A 14,508-nucleotide genomic window follows, 5' to 3' on the forward strand; every position below is an offset into this window, starting at 1 on the left:
GCATCTTTGCTTTACAAAGTATCAGGGTTATAACAGAGAGAGTGGTGAAGGACTAAGAAACATACTTTAATAGAGCCAGTTAACTTGCTGGACACTATCATCCAGTCAGGAGCCTCAAGTAACATCTCTGCCCAAAAGTTTCAATTGCTAAATAGCAAGGGAATAATACCAAGGCCCAATCACAGAGTAGCAAATACCAGAGGCCTGGGAAAATCCCAAGAGAATAGCTTCAATGGCAGTGATTCTCAAATGTTCAAGGTACACAACAATCACCTGGTGAATGTGTAAAAACAGTTTCTGAGGCCGATCCTCTGAGATTTTAATTCAGCAGGTCAGGCGAGGTCCATGAATTTATAGTTCTAACACGGCTGGCGGAACCAGAGCTGCTGCTCTGAGGAACACACTTTGAGAACCACTGCCCCACCACTATTAAATCAGAGTCGGCAGTCTTCTAAAAGGCAAGGTGACTTGCGTGTTCATTAAAGTTTGAGAATCACTGCTTTAGGAAATGAGGCAACAGGTTTGTTTGGTTTTTTCCTTCTTCCTGTGATATCAGGATAGGGAGATGGTGAAAAGAGATGTTTTCAAAAGAAAGTAAGTGCTTAAATCACACTCTTTGTCATGAAACAAACCTATCTGGCCACCTTGCTCACCTTCCCCAATGAAGCATCACTCACTCCTTCCTTTATCCACCTCTCCATCCTCACTGTACCTTACCTAGGGCTCACGAGGAGACAGAGGTCCCATATGAACTTCAGATCTGCATGTTATAGATTTCCCGGGAAAATCTAGAATTCATATAATTGTTTTTCTAGTCCATAAAAATTGCACTGGCATTAAACAAAGAATCAAGTTTGAATTACATACGTTTAGAAAACTTTTCATGTAAATAACTTCACAAGAAATTCACAGAAAAATATTGTTTTAGACTGATTGGCAACAGGGCCACGACAAGAGCAAGAAATGTCAACAGAGGGGCCTCCTGTGGTCACCCATGTCTCAGAGATGGAGGAAGGAAAGATAGCCTCTTGACTGATTTGCACTGTATGTAATTTTACATTACATGTAATTACGTGGACTAAACCAAGTGTAACACAGAAGAGTAAACATGTTATCATTCCATGTGATGAGCCTCTACAAAGAGGAAAAAACAGAAGATGTGAAAAAAAACACTTTTTTTTCTACTTTAATTTTGTACCTATATGAGATGATGAATGGTCACTAAACTTACTGTGATAATCATTTCATGATGTATGCAAGTCAAAGCACTACGCTATATACCTTCAACTTTTACAGTGCTGTATGTCAATTATATCTCAGTAAAACCGGAAGGAAAAAAAAAAGTGGAAGATGTGAATATATCAAGCCTTGGCAATGGGAAAGGCCTAAGTCCACGTGACTAATCACACCTCCTTCTTGCTGACTCATGCTATTGTAGATTCAGCAGCTCCAGCAGCGAAACAGCTTATCTGTTAATAAGCTACAGAAAGAAGAGCCCCAAGTCCCATCACACACTGCAGAAATGTGAGTTGAACTGGTAAACATCTCCCAATCCACCACAACAACCCCTTGCCTCGCTTACCTGAAACTTTCACACATACCACATCTCCCCAATTATTTCCATAATCAGTGAGCCTATTGCTGATCTAAAACCTGACACATACATGAGTAGATTCCAGGTCTGTTAAGTACCAGGAGCAAAGGAGGACATAGAAAAACACCGCCTTTAGTCTCATTTTCTCTGAGAAATTCAGTGCACTGCAAGACAGCACTGGACTGAGAACACGGAACCAAGGTTCTAACACCAGTTTTTCTACCAGATACCTTGAAGCAAGTCACTTGGCCTCTTTCATCTCATTTCTTTCGAAATTAGACTACATTATCATTCAGATACTTCCATATCTAGGAGTCTGTGATTATGCTGAGTATCCATGCTATTAGAAAGCCAAAGAAACAGCTACTCAGAAGCACATGGAAAATAACCATCTTGGATGAGACTTAAGAGCTGCAGTGGCACTAGCTCCACACAAGGCATCCTAATCCCAGGTCAGAACTCGGTACTGCAGGCTGCCCAGAAACTGGGGCATATAATAAGGTTTATTCATATGAGCATCCTTCCTAACTTATTCAACCAGAAGCCTTTCATGAATACCACCCAGATGCTGAAATTAGGATCGCCATCCTTAGGTATCAGGGATTAAAGTATGATCCAAAGAGTTCAAGTTGCCTCCAAAATGTCTGCAACTGCATGGAAGTTGAAGGCCTCGCTCACCTCATTCCCACCACATCCTGCAAATCCTTTTCTTAGAAGGAAATCAGAAACTCCCTTTTTTGAAGACAGATGGGTAATTCATGTACAACCATCTATGAGACTGCCTGCATGGGGCCTCCTTGTTTGAAGACTACAGAGATTTTAAATTAAAAGAACCATCTATGTCAACTCTGCCTAGATGATGTGTTCAAAGGGAAGACTCAAAGCAGCAAACTAGAGGGAACTTTTCGTTTACTTATTTCTCAAAAGCCAAATAAACCCTCTAGGAATGGTTATCTGTCATTTCCTTTCTCAGCACCCACTGTTCCTTCTTCTGGCTGCAGTCACAATTTTTATTTGCAAACCATGACTACCGCCCTCAGTGGACCCATGTCTTCTGTCCCAGGGTTCCTTTTCCTCTAAGAATTTTATGATCTGCATGAATCACTTTGCATAGATAACTAAAATTGATCATTAAAATCTGAAATTAAAAAAAAAAAAAAAAAAGAGCATGCAACACCCTGTTCTTATTTTGCTTCAAGGATACTCCTACTGAGCTCATGGAGCTGAAAGCTGCAAAAACTTGAAGGATCCTCCTCTCAGGTTGAAAGACTAGGACATGAAGTACCCAAGTATGCCACGCAGAGTTCAAGAAAAGGAATACAGCCAGATCTTCCATCTAGGTATCAGGAAGAAATCGGAGGTAGGGAAAAGAATTGGGGTAGCTCAGCAGTAGCCTTTTTCTTAACGTCAGAACCCTGATTTTTATTCTGAAACAAGACTATAAAACAACATTTCCCAGACATTCTCGCATGGAGGTGTAATCATGTGACTGTGTCTGGGCCAATGACCTGCAAGAACAAGTGTTATGCTGGCTTCCAAAAGGCTCTGGCAAAAGTCCAACTTAATGAAATGAAAATGTCTGATTAGACCTTGACTTGTCCTGACAACTCTGGTCACAGGGAAAGCAGTCTTATTGACTCATCATGTCATTTCGCTCAACTATTAATGCAAGGAGTATCATGAGGAAGAAAGAACTGCTTGCAAATGTACAAAATAAGCAACAAATACCCCTGTCAACAGTATTAAATTATTTATCAATCACACACTACAGGTTATATCACAGTAGTTACAATGATGGAGGCCACTGGGTCCTCACCAACAAAAAGACTGGTTCTTCCACTTTTAGGACAGTTATTTAGAGCAGGGCTCCCCAACCCCCCAGGAACCTGGCCGCACAGCAAGAGGTGAGTGGCGGGGAGCGAGCGAAGCTTCATCTGCCGCTTCCCATCACTCACATTACCACCTGAACCATACCCCAAACCCCCCGTCCGTGGAAAAACTGTCTTCCACGAAACTGGTCCCTGGTGCCAAAAAGGTTAGGGACCGCTGATCTAGAGGACTACAGGGCACTCAGCGTTTATCAGGAGTCTGTGCTTTCATACAATCTACTCTTCAGTAAGTCTACGAATCTTTTATCCTTGGCCCTAAACGCCAAAATCAGGGTTGTACTTTATTATAATCAAGGTGTTCAGGAATTTCTGGTGAAAATAAAAGTTTATACTCCTATTAAAAGTGAATAAATGTTTCTGAATCTACCTTTCATCTTTGGTTAATATGTTTCTTACTAAACAAGCCAAATTCATAAAGGAAAAGACAGGTTACCTCATAACACTTTCTTTTCAACTAAAGCAGTAAAGACCCACACTAACACTGCATTTTTTTACTTCCAAATTCTATACATCAGGCTTCTCACAGAAACTTTCACTTCAGCCAGTGGAATACCTTGCAGGAGGCAGGCACTCAAGAAATATTTGTTAAGGTGACTTGAACATAGTAACACATTAGGTGAACATTATAGGAAGTTAGCCTAAGGGCTCTTCACTCAGAAGAAAACAGCTTTTTACCATGTTCTTTATTGCCAAGTGAAAGGATATACATATATAGTCTTGTTCGCTCAAAATGTACCCTCTCCACATCACTGACATCCTGTAAATGGCCATAAATCACAACTGGTCCTTGTCATGAGAAAAACTGTGTGTCAACTTGAGTGTGTCTGCCTTAAAAGACAGGTGCAAGGGTAAAATCAAACATATTTAAGTGCTTGGGAAAGAAACACTGCTCTACAGAAGCAAGGGACTATTAGGGGCAGGAATTATAAACATATACACCTTTTATAGCAATAGACTCCAGACAGGAAATCAGGATGAGACTGGTCTATCCTGGCATTCATTTCATAGAGTTTAGTTTTGACTGATGAATGTTTAAACCCAAAGCACTGCAGTGGTAGTGCCAATATATGTCATATTTTCAGTTGCATCTCCTTTCTGGACTAGGAGCGCCCCTAACTACTCATAAGCCTTAAAATCCTAATTATTGGGTAGACCAGCGGCAGACTGGAGTGACACGAAATTAAGGTTGACTTTTAAGAAAATAGGCACATGTCTTGTACTTCTCTATTAGATACACTTTGGCAGTTTGCAGAGCCCAGATGAATTACAGAAGAGACACAGGTACTGTTAATACATCACATGCCTTCTAAAAATTCTGGAAGACGTGGGGAGTCCCACATCATTTCTTTGGGACTAGAGACGTTACCAAGGACTAAAATTGATGATGCATAGAAGGAGAACCCTCCAAAACTAACTCCTCTGCTTTGCTGACCCAAAGGAAGCCAAAGGAAAGAGACTCTCTCACTCCAAGTAACTCCCTAAACTAACAATGTTTAGAAAAAACAAGTATTTTCAAGATGGTTCAGAGTTGGAGGATAGCAGGCAGAGAGTAGAAACTGACTTGGATTTGATTATGGGGTCACGAGAAAGGATCAGAAATGTTCATTTTTAGTTGTTATTACTGAAGTTTTTATAAAATCCCAAGACATTCACTAGAACTTTACTAATTAAGACACGTAACCCACACACAACTAGACTACAAATACTTCTAATACATGTTTTTGGTTTTTGTTTTTTGAGAAAGAAATCTCAACTACCAAAGGTTCACCAGCTGCAGGACTTCAAAGGCAGTAATAGGAGCAATGGTCTCCAATGACTCAATTTGGAAAGAAAAATCTCTCACACAACCCACCCATTAGGCAAGATGACATATACATCTACTTCAGGACACCTTACGTTTTGGATGAATAGCCTTGAATTTACTTCACAGCCAATAGCTTGCCAGAGAAAACTTCGAGTTGGATCCTATTACTTAATACACTAAATCCACAGCTCAAAGTCCATCTCACTGGATAATTGAATATAACTAGCGATGGGAATTAAAACTGAGGATGCCAGCAGCCCTGATTTCACTGTTATTATTTGTACTGTGTGAAATGATTTTCATATTGGCAAGTATGGGATCTCTGAAACTGTGCACTCTTCCTATCTACCATGGTACATACGATTATTTGCCCATGCACGCTCTGAGGGGCAATGTGGTACAATGAAAGGAGCCCTGAGCTTGAGTCAAAACCAGTTCTAGTGCCAGCTCTGCCACTATCTGGCTGAAGACCTTGGACCACACTTTAGGTCCAAGTTTACTCATTAATTTATTTAATAACCATGATTTGATCACAGACCTAAAAGAACACAACATTGCTCAGCTGTAAAAGGGGGGAAACTAGACCTAGTTTATAGACCTGGTGTTAGATTTAAATGAGATAATGGGTGTACTTTGCATCCAAGACACATTGGTGCTAGTCTTCTTCTACCGCAACTATCAGGCACTGTGTTCAGTCTAAAACACCACTGCAGGGAGCACACTGGAAGCCCTCATCACGTTTGTCATCACTGGGTAAAGCCTCTTGCCTCTTAGTCGGTAAAATCCATGAAGGCCAGGATTTTCTTCTTTCTAATACACAGACACATCCTCTGAACCTGCATGTGCCTCAGCGCCTAGTAAGCACTTAATAAATAATTGTTGAATGAATAAATTCTCTTTTATTCCTTAAAATAACTCTGGATCAACTAATATCTTTACCATTTTACAGTGAGGAGGCGAATAATGAGATAAACTGTCTATAAAATCAGGTGATAAGTCCCTTCCAATTCAACAATGCTATCTATAGTTTTTATATTTTCCAATAGTTCATCATTATATCATTCTTCCTAAATAATTGCTACTTACTCAAATTTATTGGTTATTGCTTAAATAATAGCAAGAGTCTCAAACTATAAAATCTACTCCTATCTTTAAGGAAAATAAAATATTTGAACTATAAAAAAAATCATTTGTTTCTAAGAAAACTTTATTCTCACATCTACACACAAACTATCTAATGAGGTTATTCTTAAGAAACTCTTCCAAGTAATTTTCCCAACCTGAACTTCCATATACTTTTCCCCAAATAAGAAGCGAAATAAACAATCAGTCAAGAGTGATATTAAAAACATGGGGGCAATCCTGTCCCTAAAACATTTCTTCACCAAAACTTGGATTCTTTCACTTTAAGAGCAGCAAGATCATCTTTTTTACTATCTTTCAGAAGATAACTGTAGCTTCCCTAGTCTGGGGCCCTAAATGAGAAAGACCTGGGTTAGATGCAGCCAATGTCACAGGGTCTCGTGGCTCTCAATCAGTATTTTCACACACTCCCAATCATAAATGCCCCAGAGACCTCCTATCCCCAAAACGGACACTGCTGTATCTCAAGTTCAGGTTTACAGAATGATGGCCTCCTCCAAGGCCTTCCTTAGAAAACGTATTCCCAAATTTGCCATCTCACCTCACGCTTCCTTCTCCAAAAGCAACCTACTCTTTACCACTTATAAGTCTTCTCCTCTAGAGGGCTGAATGTATATTGGGGCACTCAGCAGATATTACACTCTACTCCATCAAAAGGATCTCATAAATTTGTTTTCATTTAGTAATTAACATTCCTCTAGACTCGCAGAAGTGCTGAGGGCAAAGTCATAACGCTTTTAATGGCAAAATCAAAATGGAAGCCCAGGTCAGACTTCACATCTAATGCTGTTGCTGGCAGACCCAGTGATTTTTGAGACCGAGCAAGATGATTTTATCATTAAGGCATCACCACTGCTGTGCAGGGAATTTCTCTTTCATTACACCTCAGCTCCCTCCCACCTCAAAACGCTGCGTAGAGTTCTAACGTACTCTGAAACCACAGCAACTTATGACAGAGCAGCCATCATGATGACCTGTAAGTCATCAAGATACATATCAACCACTGGCTATGTTATTAATACCTGAAGTATCAAATTTGCTAAGGAAGCAAAAAGGAGCTTCATTCTTCCTCAAGGGGAATCAGAAACCAGTATGTTCAAGAGAGGATTTCCATAGGAAAACCGCCCCTGCCTCAGACAGCACCTACCATCAACATGTTTATGGGCAAACACAGTATCAGAAAAACATGCTGTGAGTCTTAGAAACAGCATATGCCTCATTTCATACGGGCTGCTATGGTGCTAGGCATTGTTTTTTGTGTTTTTTTACTGCATTTCAGAGAAATAACCGTAAAATGAAGGTCTATAACCAGCATATAACACAATAAACAACAGCATCAACTTCTGCACCCTTTTTGTGAATGGTTTCCTTATGCTTTAATTGAAAATGTAAGTTTTAATATGCTTTGTGTTTTCTCTCAAAATAGTTTGGGACCAATTCTATTCTAAGACTTCTGTATTTACCATCTCCATCCAAGGTCCAAAGATTACAGAATTTACAAATGAAGGACACCCCCTACACACACACACACACACACACACACACACACACACACGTCAGTAATAGAGGAGCTATGACAACAAAATTCCTGAATGACAGAAAGAAACACAGAGGACAGTGGCTTGAAACAGCAATGGTGGTCACCACAAGCTTTGTCCTAGAGTTCAGCTCAGGTCTTTCTGAAAGCCTGGACCAAAAACTCACAAAAACAAGAAGCAGTAACACAGTTCACATAACTTTCCTGAGCTTAAATATATAATAGATCTGGGTAACTGTCCAACCTAGGTTGTATCTTCAGGGAATCTCAACCTCTCATAAAAAACCAAGGTTTCTGGCTCAAGAAAAGGCTTAAAAGTTAGAGATGAGCATTGTTAAATCACTGGTTCCTATTCACATTTCAACCCTTGAAATAACGTTTCACTACTTGTCTCAGTCACCAGCGACTCTATAGTCTGTCTTGAGAAAGCTCACACGCCTCCCTGGCCTCAGCCATCTCCTTCTCACCGACAGGTCAGGTCCAATACAACCAAAGCTTAATTCACTTCAAAAGATATGTGAACTATTATTCAAGGACAGTAGCTGTCTGTTTACAGAAGCTTCATCCACATCAAGGCAGCTGAGTTTGTGAGCTTGATTTTTGTATTCTTCTTTCATTCTGTCAAAATTCAAGCTTACAGATATTTCTACTTTCAGTCTATTCTTTAATAAATGTCCCGCTCAGTGTAAGACAGGACTCAGAGTTTCAATGACATAACTGTATATTTTCCCAAGAAAATTGTTTATGTACCTTTCCATAAATGTTTTAACTTTTTCACCTAGAATATAAAATCCTTGAACAAAATGTCTGTCTTCTATAGTTTAGCAAGATACATGCTCAACACAATTTCCAAATCACCTTTAGTACCAATTTTAACCATGAAGAACACTGAAAATTCTACTGTAAATTATCAAATATATGGAAGCAAATATATAAATGAAATTCTTCTGTCATTTAGTACAAAGAAGAGAGATACAAATATAGGATAATTTCTCAAATGAGTTTCAACTACTTAATGTGCTACTTTAAAGCATATTCACAAACAATAGAAATAATCAATCTGAAGAACTGGATTCATCTCTATACACAAGGGACATTTTTATACAGTTTCTCGAAGAATTAGCCACACAAGCACAATAGGTACCATAAAGATTAAAAGAAAGTAACTGCATTAAAAATACTTCAGTTTATTAAAAGGAACGGTTCCTATTTTATAGGTATACACATCTATTTTTATAGAAAAGAACACATCTATTTTTATTCTAATTTCCATGACTCACTCCCCACCCATTCACCGAGGAGATAGATAACAGTTGATCCTATTTTTCACCTTTTAATTTATTCTACCTGGAGAAATAAAATTCATCATTGTCCTATGTTATTTTCCCTCCCCTTTGGACATTTATCCACGAAATACACATCTACTACCCACTGCTGTTAAGCAGTGTGCTGGGTCCTGGGGCTCCATCCCAGTCTCCTCCGCTGGTTTCCCCTATTTGCCCCAATTTCTAAGCGCTGAAGTGTCCCAGGACTCAGCCCTGTCTCATCCTCAAGTCAGTCTACACATGCTCACTTGGTGGTCTCAGCTAGTCTCCTGGTCTAATTAGCATCTATCCTATGCTGACCACCCCCATGTTTATATATACTGCAGACCTCTTTCCTGGGCTCCAGTTTCACATATGGACTCACCAACTCATCCTCTGCCAACAGATGTTTTACAGATCTCGAACGTTTAACAGGCCCAACTAACTGCAGATCTTCTCCACCAAACCTCCTTTCAAAGGATGAAGTTGATGACAACTTCGTCCTTCTAGTTAGTTAGGCTGAAATCCTTGAAATCATCCTGACACCTCTTTCTGTCATACCCCACATCCAAGCTATCAACAAACCTCTCTTGGAAGGCTGGCCAAGGAGACACTTTGACGTAAGCTTCTGCCCAATCCTGACGCCTCTGCCTCCCTCCCACTATGTTGTTCCCAAGGGCACATGCTTACAAGTATTCTACACACTAAACCCTGTCTGAGTCTACTTCCCAAATGATCCAAATGCTTCAAGTCTTCACTACAAACATCCATTACAATATTGTGCATAGAACAGCTTATCCCTACTAGAAATAAAACAAAGGATGATTTTAGCTGATCTATGTGTAGAATCATATAGTTATAGATTCAGAGATTAAGGATATTTCTTGTCTTCTTTACAAGGACACTGAATGCCTCATGCTGCCTTACTACTCTTTTTGTTTATCCTCCATGCAGCAATGAAAGGCTTTAAATAAATCTTATCCATTCAAGTCCAACTGGTATTTTTTCTTTCTCTTCCCTGAGGAGCATCTTTTTTCTATACTACCACTTCTCTATTACTTCAGTTATTCACTGCATTTAGTTGTTTATCTTATTTTTTTCAGAAATATTCCTTCATAACAAGGAGGTGCTAAAAACCTCATTTCACAAATAGGTATGAAAAAGAAATATCTTGAACACCTTTCCTAAAAAGAAATCTAAAGGTAGGTAATTTAGTACATAAGACTTTAGGAAAGCATTAGAAGAAAGTAAGACAAAGTCAAATATTAACAATTTACTGAACATAAATTCTCATTACACAAAAAAGTATCTCTCCTTATAACTTCAAAATATTAATAGGGCCACACAGCAAAATATCAAGTGTCAGATGCAGCTAGACTACAAAATGTTATGTTTTTATTTTAGAAGTATGTTTTTTATTATTGCTGAAACGAGAATTTTAGGAAAAAAAACTACCATCAGTTTCTTAACATGTAATTTATTTGTAAAAGTCAACCAGAACAATCTGAATTCAATCATCAGCTCAGGAAGCAGATTCCATGACATTTTTTCCCCCTAAATGCTAAATGACACAGGCAGCGATAAAATATGCAGAGAAAGAACCATGTCACAGAAGATGTGACAATTTTGATAAATGATGATAAATTGTGATGTAGAACAGCCGTTTGTAAGCTGCTGTTTTCAAAAACATGTATTTTAATGATGATTTTTGCCAAATATCATTTTAGAGAGATATTCTGTAATAAAACCATTGACAAACAAACTTGGTACCTTATTATAAATTAGAACAGAAATGTATTTAAGTTTTCAGCAAACTTCTAATTTTGCTTTGAATGAGAATGCATTTTAGATCCAGTCAGTTCCTTACAATGTTAAACACAGTCATCATCTGACCCAGAAATCCCACTCCGAGGTATAAAACAGAAATTAAAACATACTTTCACACAGACCCTTGTACATGAATGTTCATACATGCAACATTATTCATAAAAGACAAGAAGTGCAAACAACCCAAATGTCCATCAAGTGACATATATCAATAGAACAGAATATTATTCAGCAATAAGAAGGAATAAAGTACTGATACATGCTACAATACGGATGAACCTTGAAAATATTATATTAAGGAAGCCAGTCACAAGAGGCTACATATCATTATGCTTATATGAAATATAAATTCTATTTATATGAAATGCCCAGGATAGGCAAATCCATAGAAATAAGATGTAGATAAGTGGTTGCCTAGGGTTGAGAGTGTAGAGGGAATGGAGAATAATTGCTAATGGATATAGGGTTGCTTTCTGGGGTAATGAAATGTTCTAGAATTGTGCACGGTGATGGCTGCACAACTCTCTGGCTATACACAACCTCTGAATTGTACACTTTAAGTGGGTGAACTGTATGTGAACTACATCGCAAAAAAGCTATTTATAATGCCAGTTAAAAAGGCCAGTCAGGGGCTTTCCTGGTGGCGCAGTGGTATAGAATCCACTTGCCAATGCAGGGGACACGGGTTCGAGCCCTGGTCCAGGAAGATCTCACATGCTGCGGAGCAACTAAGCCCACGAGCCACAACTACTGAGCCCAAGTGCCACAACTACTGAAGCCCGCGCGCCTAGAGCCCACGCACCGCAATGAAGAGTAGTCCCCGCTCGCCGCAACTAGAGAAAGCCCACACACGGCAACAAAGACCCAACGCAGCCAAAAATAAATAAATAAATCAATTTACTTTTTAACAAAAGGGCCGGTCATGTTGTAGCTGTTTATAACTTGTATAGACTTTTCAAAGTCTAAATCCCTAATTATTAAAATATGTTTCTTACTGTCCACAAACCTCATTTCATTTCCTTACATAAAACCATCTGCCTATTCCACTATAAATACTACACGTAGTGAAAGAAAGTGCTTCTAAAATTAAATCATGTTTTCAAAACAGATTTCTCCTTAATATATTTAATTTTAATGATTCGCATGTGAATTATCCACACTTTCCATTAACTATGGTTAAATTTTCAATCTCAGATAAGTATCCCCCAATACAAAAGCACATTAACAGGCCATTCCTCTCCCAACACAAGCTGTGTGGACTAAATTTTTAACGTATTAGCTTGAATTTTAAAAAGCAAAATTAAGGAGGCAGATCTGTAAGAAAAGCAAGCACATGAAGTCTCAGAATTTTAGAATGGAAAATATTTTCAAGATTGATCCTCTTCAGGACTACCAAAACTTTAATATCTAAGAACTAACCCCAGGAATTTTGTGATATTCTCATATCACCTTACTTTTTAAATTTTTATTGGAGTATAGTTGATTTACAATGCTGTGTTACTTTCTGCTATACATACCTTACTATTTTGCCTTATTATTTATATTCACATTAAGTTGATTCCTTTCCTTTCTTTTCTTTTTAACTTAGCAATGTATGACACAACATCAGTGAACTTATGGGTTTGGTAATCTATCTGTACTAGTCTAACAAACATTACAATAAATAAAATTTTAAATGGTGATGTGTCTATCACTTAAAAACATCTTGCACATGACCAGTACTACATCTACCACACTATGGGAAACACTGATCTAGTTTTATCTTCTAATTTTATGGGTGAGAAAGTTGAACTTCCTGGTGACTCTCAAAAGTCTGTGCACATCAGAACCTCCTGGAGGGTTTGTGTTAAAATAGAGAGTGCTGGGCCCTTCCCCAAGAGCGTAGGTCTGGGGTAAGGTCTGAGAATTTACGTTTCTAACAAATATCTAAGTGGTACTAATGCTGCTGGCCCAGGGACCGCCCTTTAAAAACCACTGACCCAAACCTACTAACCCCAAATTAGTCAGACCCGAATTTAAACTAGAACCCAATCTTCTCTTAGATGCTCTTATAATTATATGCTCTATCAAACATGTTTAATGTTGCTGAATTTTATTCACCTTTCACTTAATTTTACTCTTTTCAATAAAGGTGATTATTAAATGCTAAAGATCAGGTTTATACATTTTTAAGACTTAAGAGTTGTTATAAAATACTGATTAATAAAAATTTAAGGAAAAGAACATTACAATCACCTTTGAGGACCCTGAATCCCTTTTCTTGTTCACATACCCTCCATTAGTCCTTTGAGATAAACATTATCTTCAAGTCTGTGTCTTATCATTCACTTGCTTTTCTTGTTAATTTTCTCATAGCTATATCTCTAAATAATATATTGTTTAGGTTGTATGTTCTGAGCTTTATACTATATCTTTTTATGCTATTTACTTTTTTATTCAATATGATGTTTTTGAGATGTAGCCCTCGGTTTTTATCAGTAATTCATTGCTTTCATGGAGGGACACTATTTCATCTACAAGAAAACAGCACTAAAACTGTTGACTATTTTTTTTCATTTTGAAAAAATCAGAGGTAAAAAAGAAGTTGCAAAAATAGTACAGAGAAGTCCTATGTATGCTTCATCCAGTTTCCTCCAATGGTTACATCTTACCTAACTATATTACAGTATCAAAACCAGCAAACTGGTTTTGGGACAATGCTTGTGTATAGTTTCATGCCATTTTACTATATATGCAACTCTCAATTTTTAAGTTCTTTTTTCTTTTTTTTTTTTTCTCGCGGGCCGCCCAGGCCGCGAGACCAAGAGCCGCGGGGGCCGGGCCGGCGCGCCGCCCCCGCCCCGCCTCAGGCCGCCCGCGCTTGGGCCGCCGCCCGGCGACGCGAGGCCAGTCCCACCCCGCCCCCACCCCCGCCGCCGGCCCGGGGGTCGCTCACCTTCCGCGTTGCCCCAGACCACCATGCCCGGGCACAGCCGCCTCCTCCGGCCTCGCTGGCCCCGCCGCCGCCACACGGTGCCCTCGCCTGGGGAGGGGAGAAGGGCCGGGAAAGGAGTCGCACCGCCGCGCCGCGGTCCACGCTCGCCCCACGCTCGCAGCGGCCACACTGAGCGCGCCCAATGGCTGCTCTGTCCCTCCCCCTCCGACGGGCGCGCGCGCCGCGGCTCCGCCCCGCCCCTCCCCCTGCGGCGGCCGGCGCGCTCCCAGGCTCCTCCCCGCCCTTCCCCACCCGCGGCGGTTCCGGCCCCGGCTCGCACTCCGCCCCGCGCTGCGCAAGTGCCCGCCTCGCGCCTAGCCTCGGGCGACCCTGAACCACCTGCGCCGCGCCCCTCCCAGGCCCGCCCTCGGAGGTCAGCTCCTCCACTGCACGTGACCGTCTCGCTCGCGGGGGCGGAGAGGAGCACGCCGCCGGC

The 14,508-nt window shown here is 40.0% G+C and overlaps 1 protein-coding gene across 1 annotated transcript in view; it reads right to left on the minus strand.

The window, feature by feature from the left end:
• LOC132362764 (ELKS/Rab6-interacting/CAST family member 1-like) overlaps nt 1-14,508 on the minus strand; it is a 173,825-nt gene that overhangs the window by 30,720 nt on the left and 128,597 nt on the right. The window contains 1 exon segment of the mRNA XM_059917738.1: nt 14,034-14,120. Within this exon segment, the coding sequence (XP_059773721.1) occupies nt 14,034-14,120 (87 nt within the window).

The sequence above is a fragment of the Balaenoptera ricei genome, chromosome 3 (assembly GCF_028023285.1).
Source record: "Balaenoptera ricei isolate mBalRic1 chromosome 3, mBalRic1.hap2, whole genome shotgun sequence".
NCBI classification, from domain to species: Eukaryota; Metazoa; Chordata; class Mammalia; order Artiodactyla; family Balaenopteridae; genus Balaenoptera; species Balaenoptera ricei.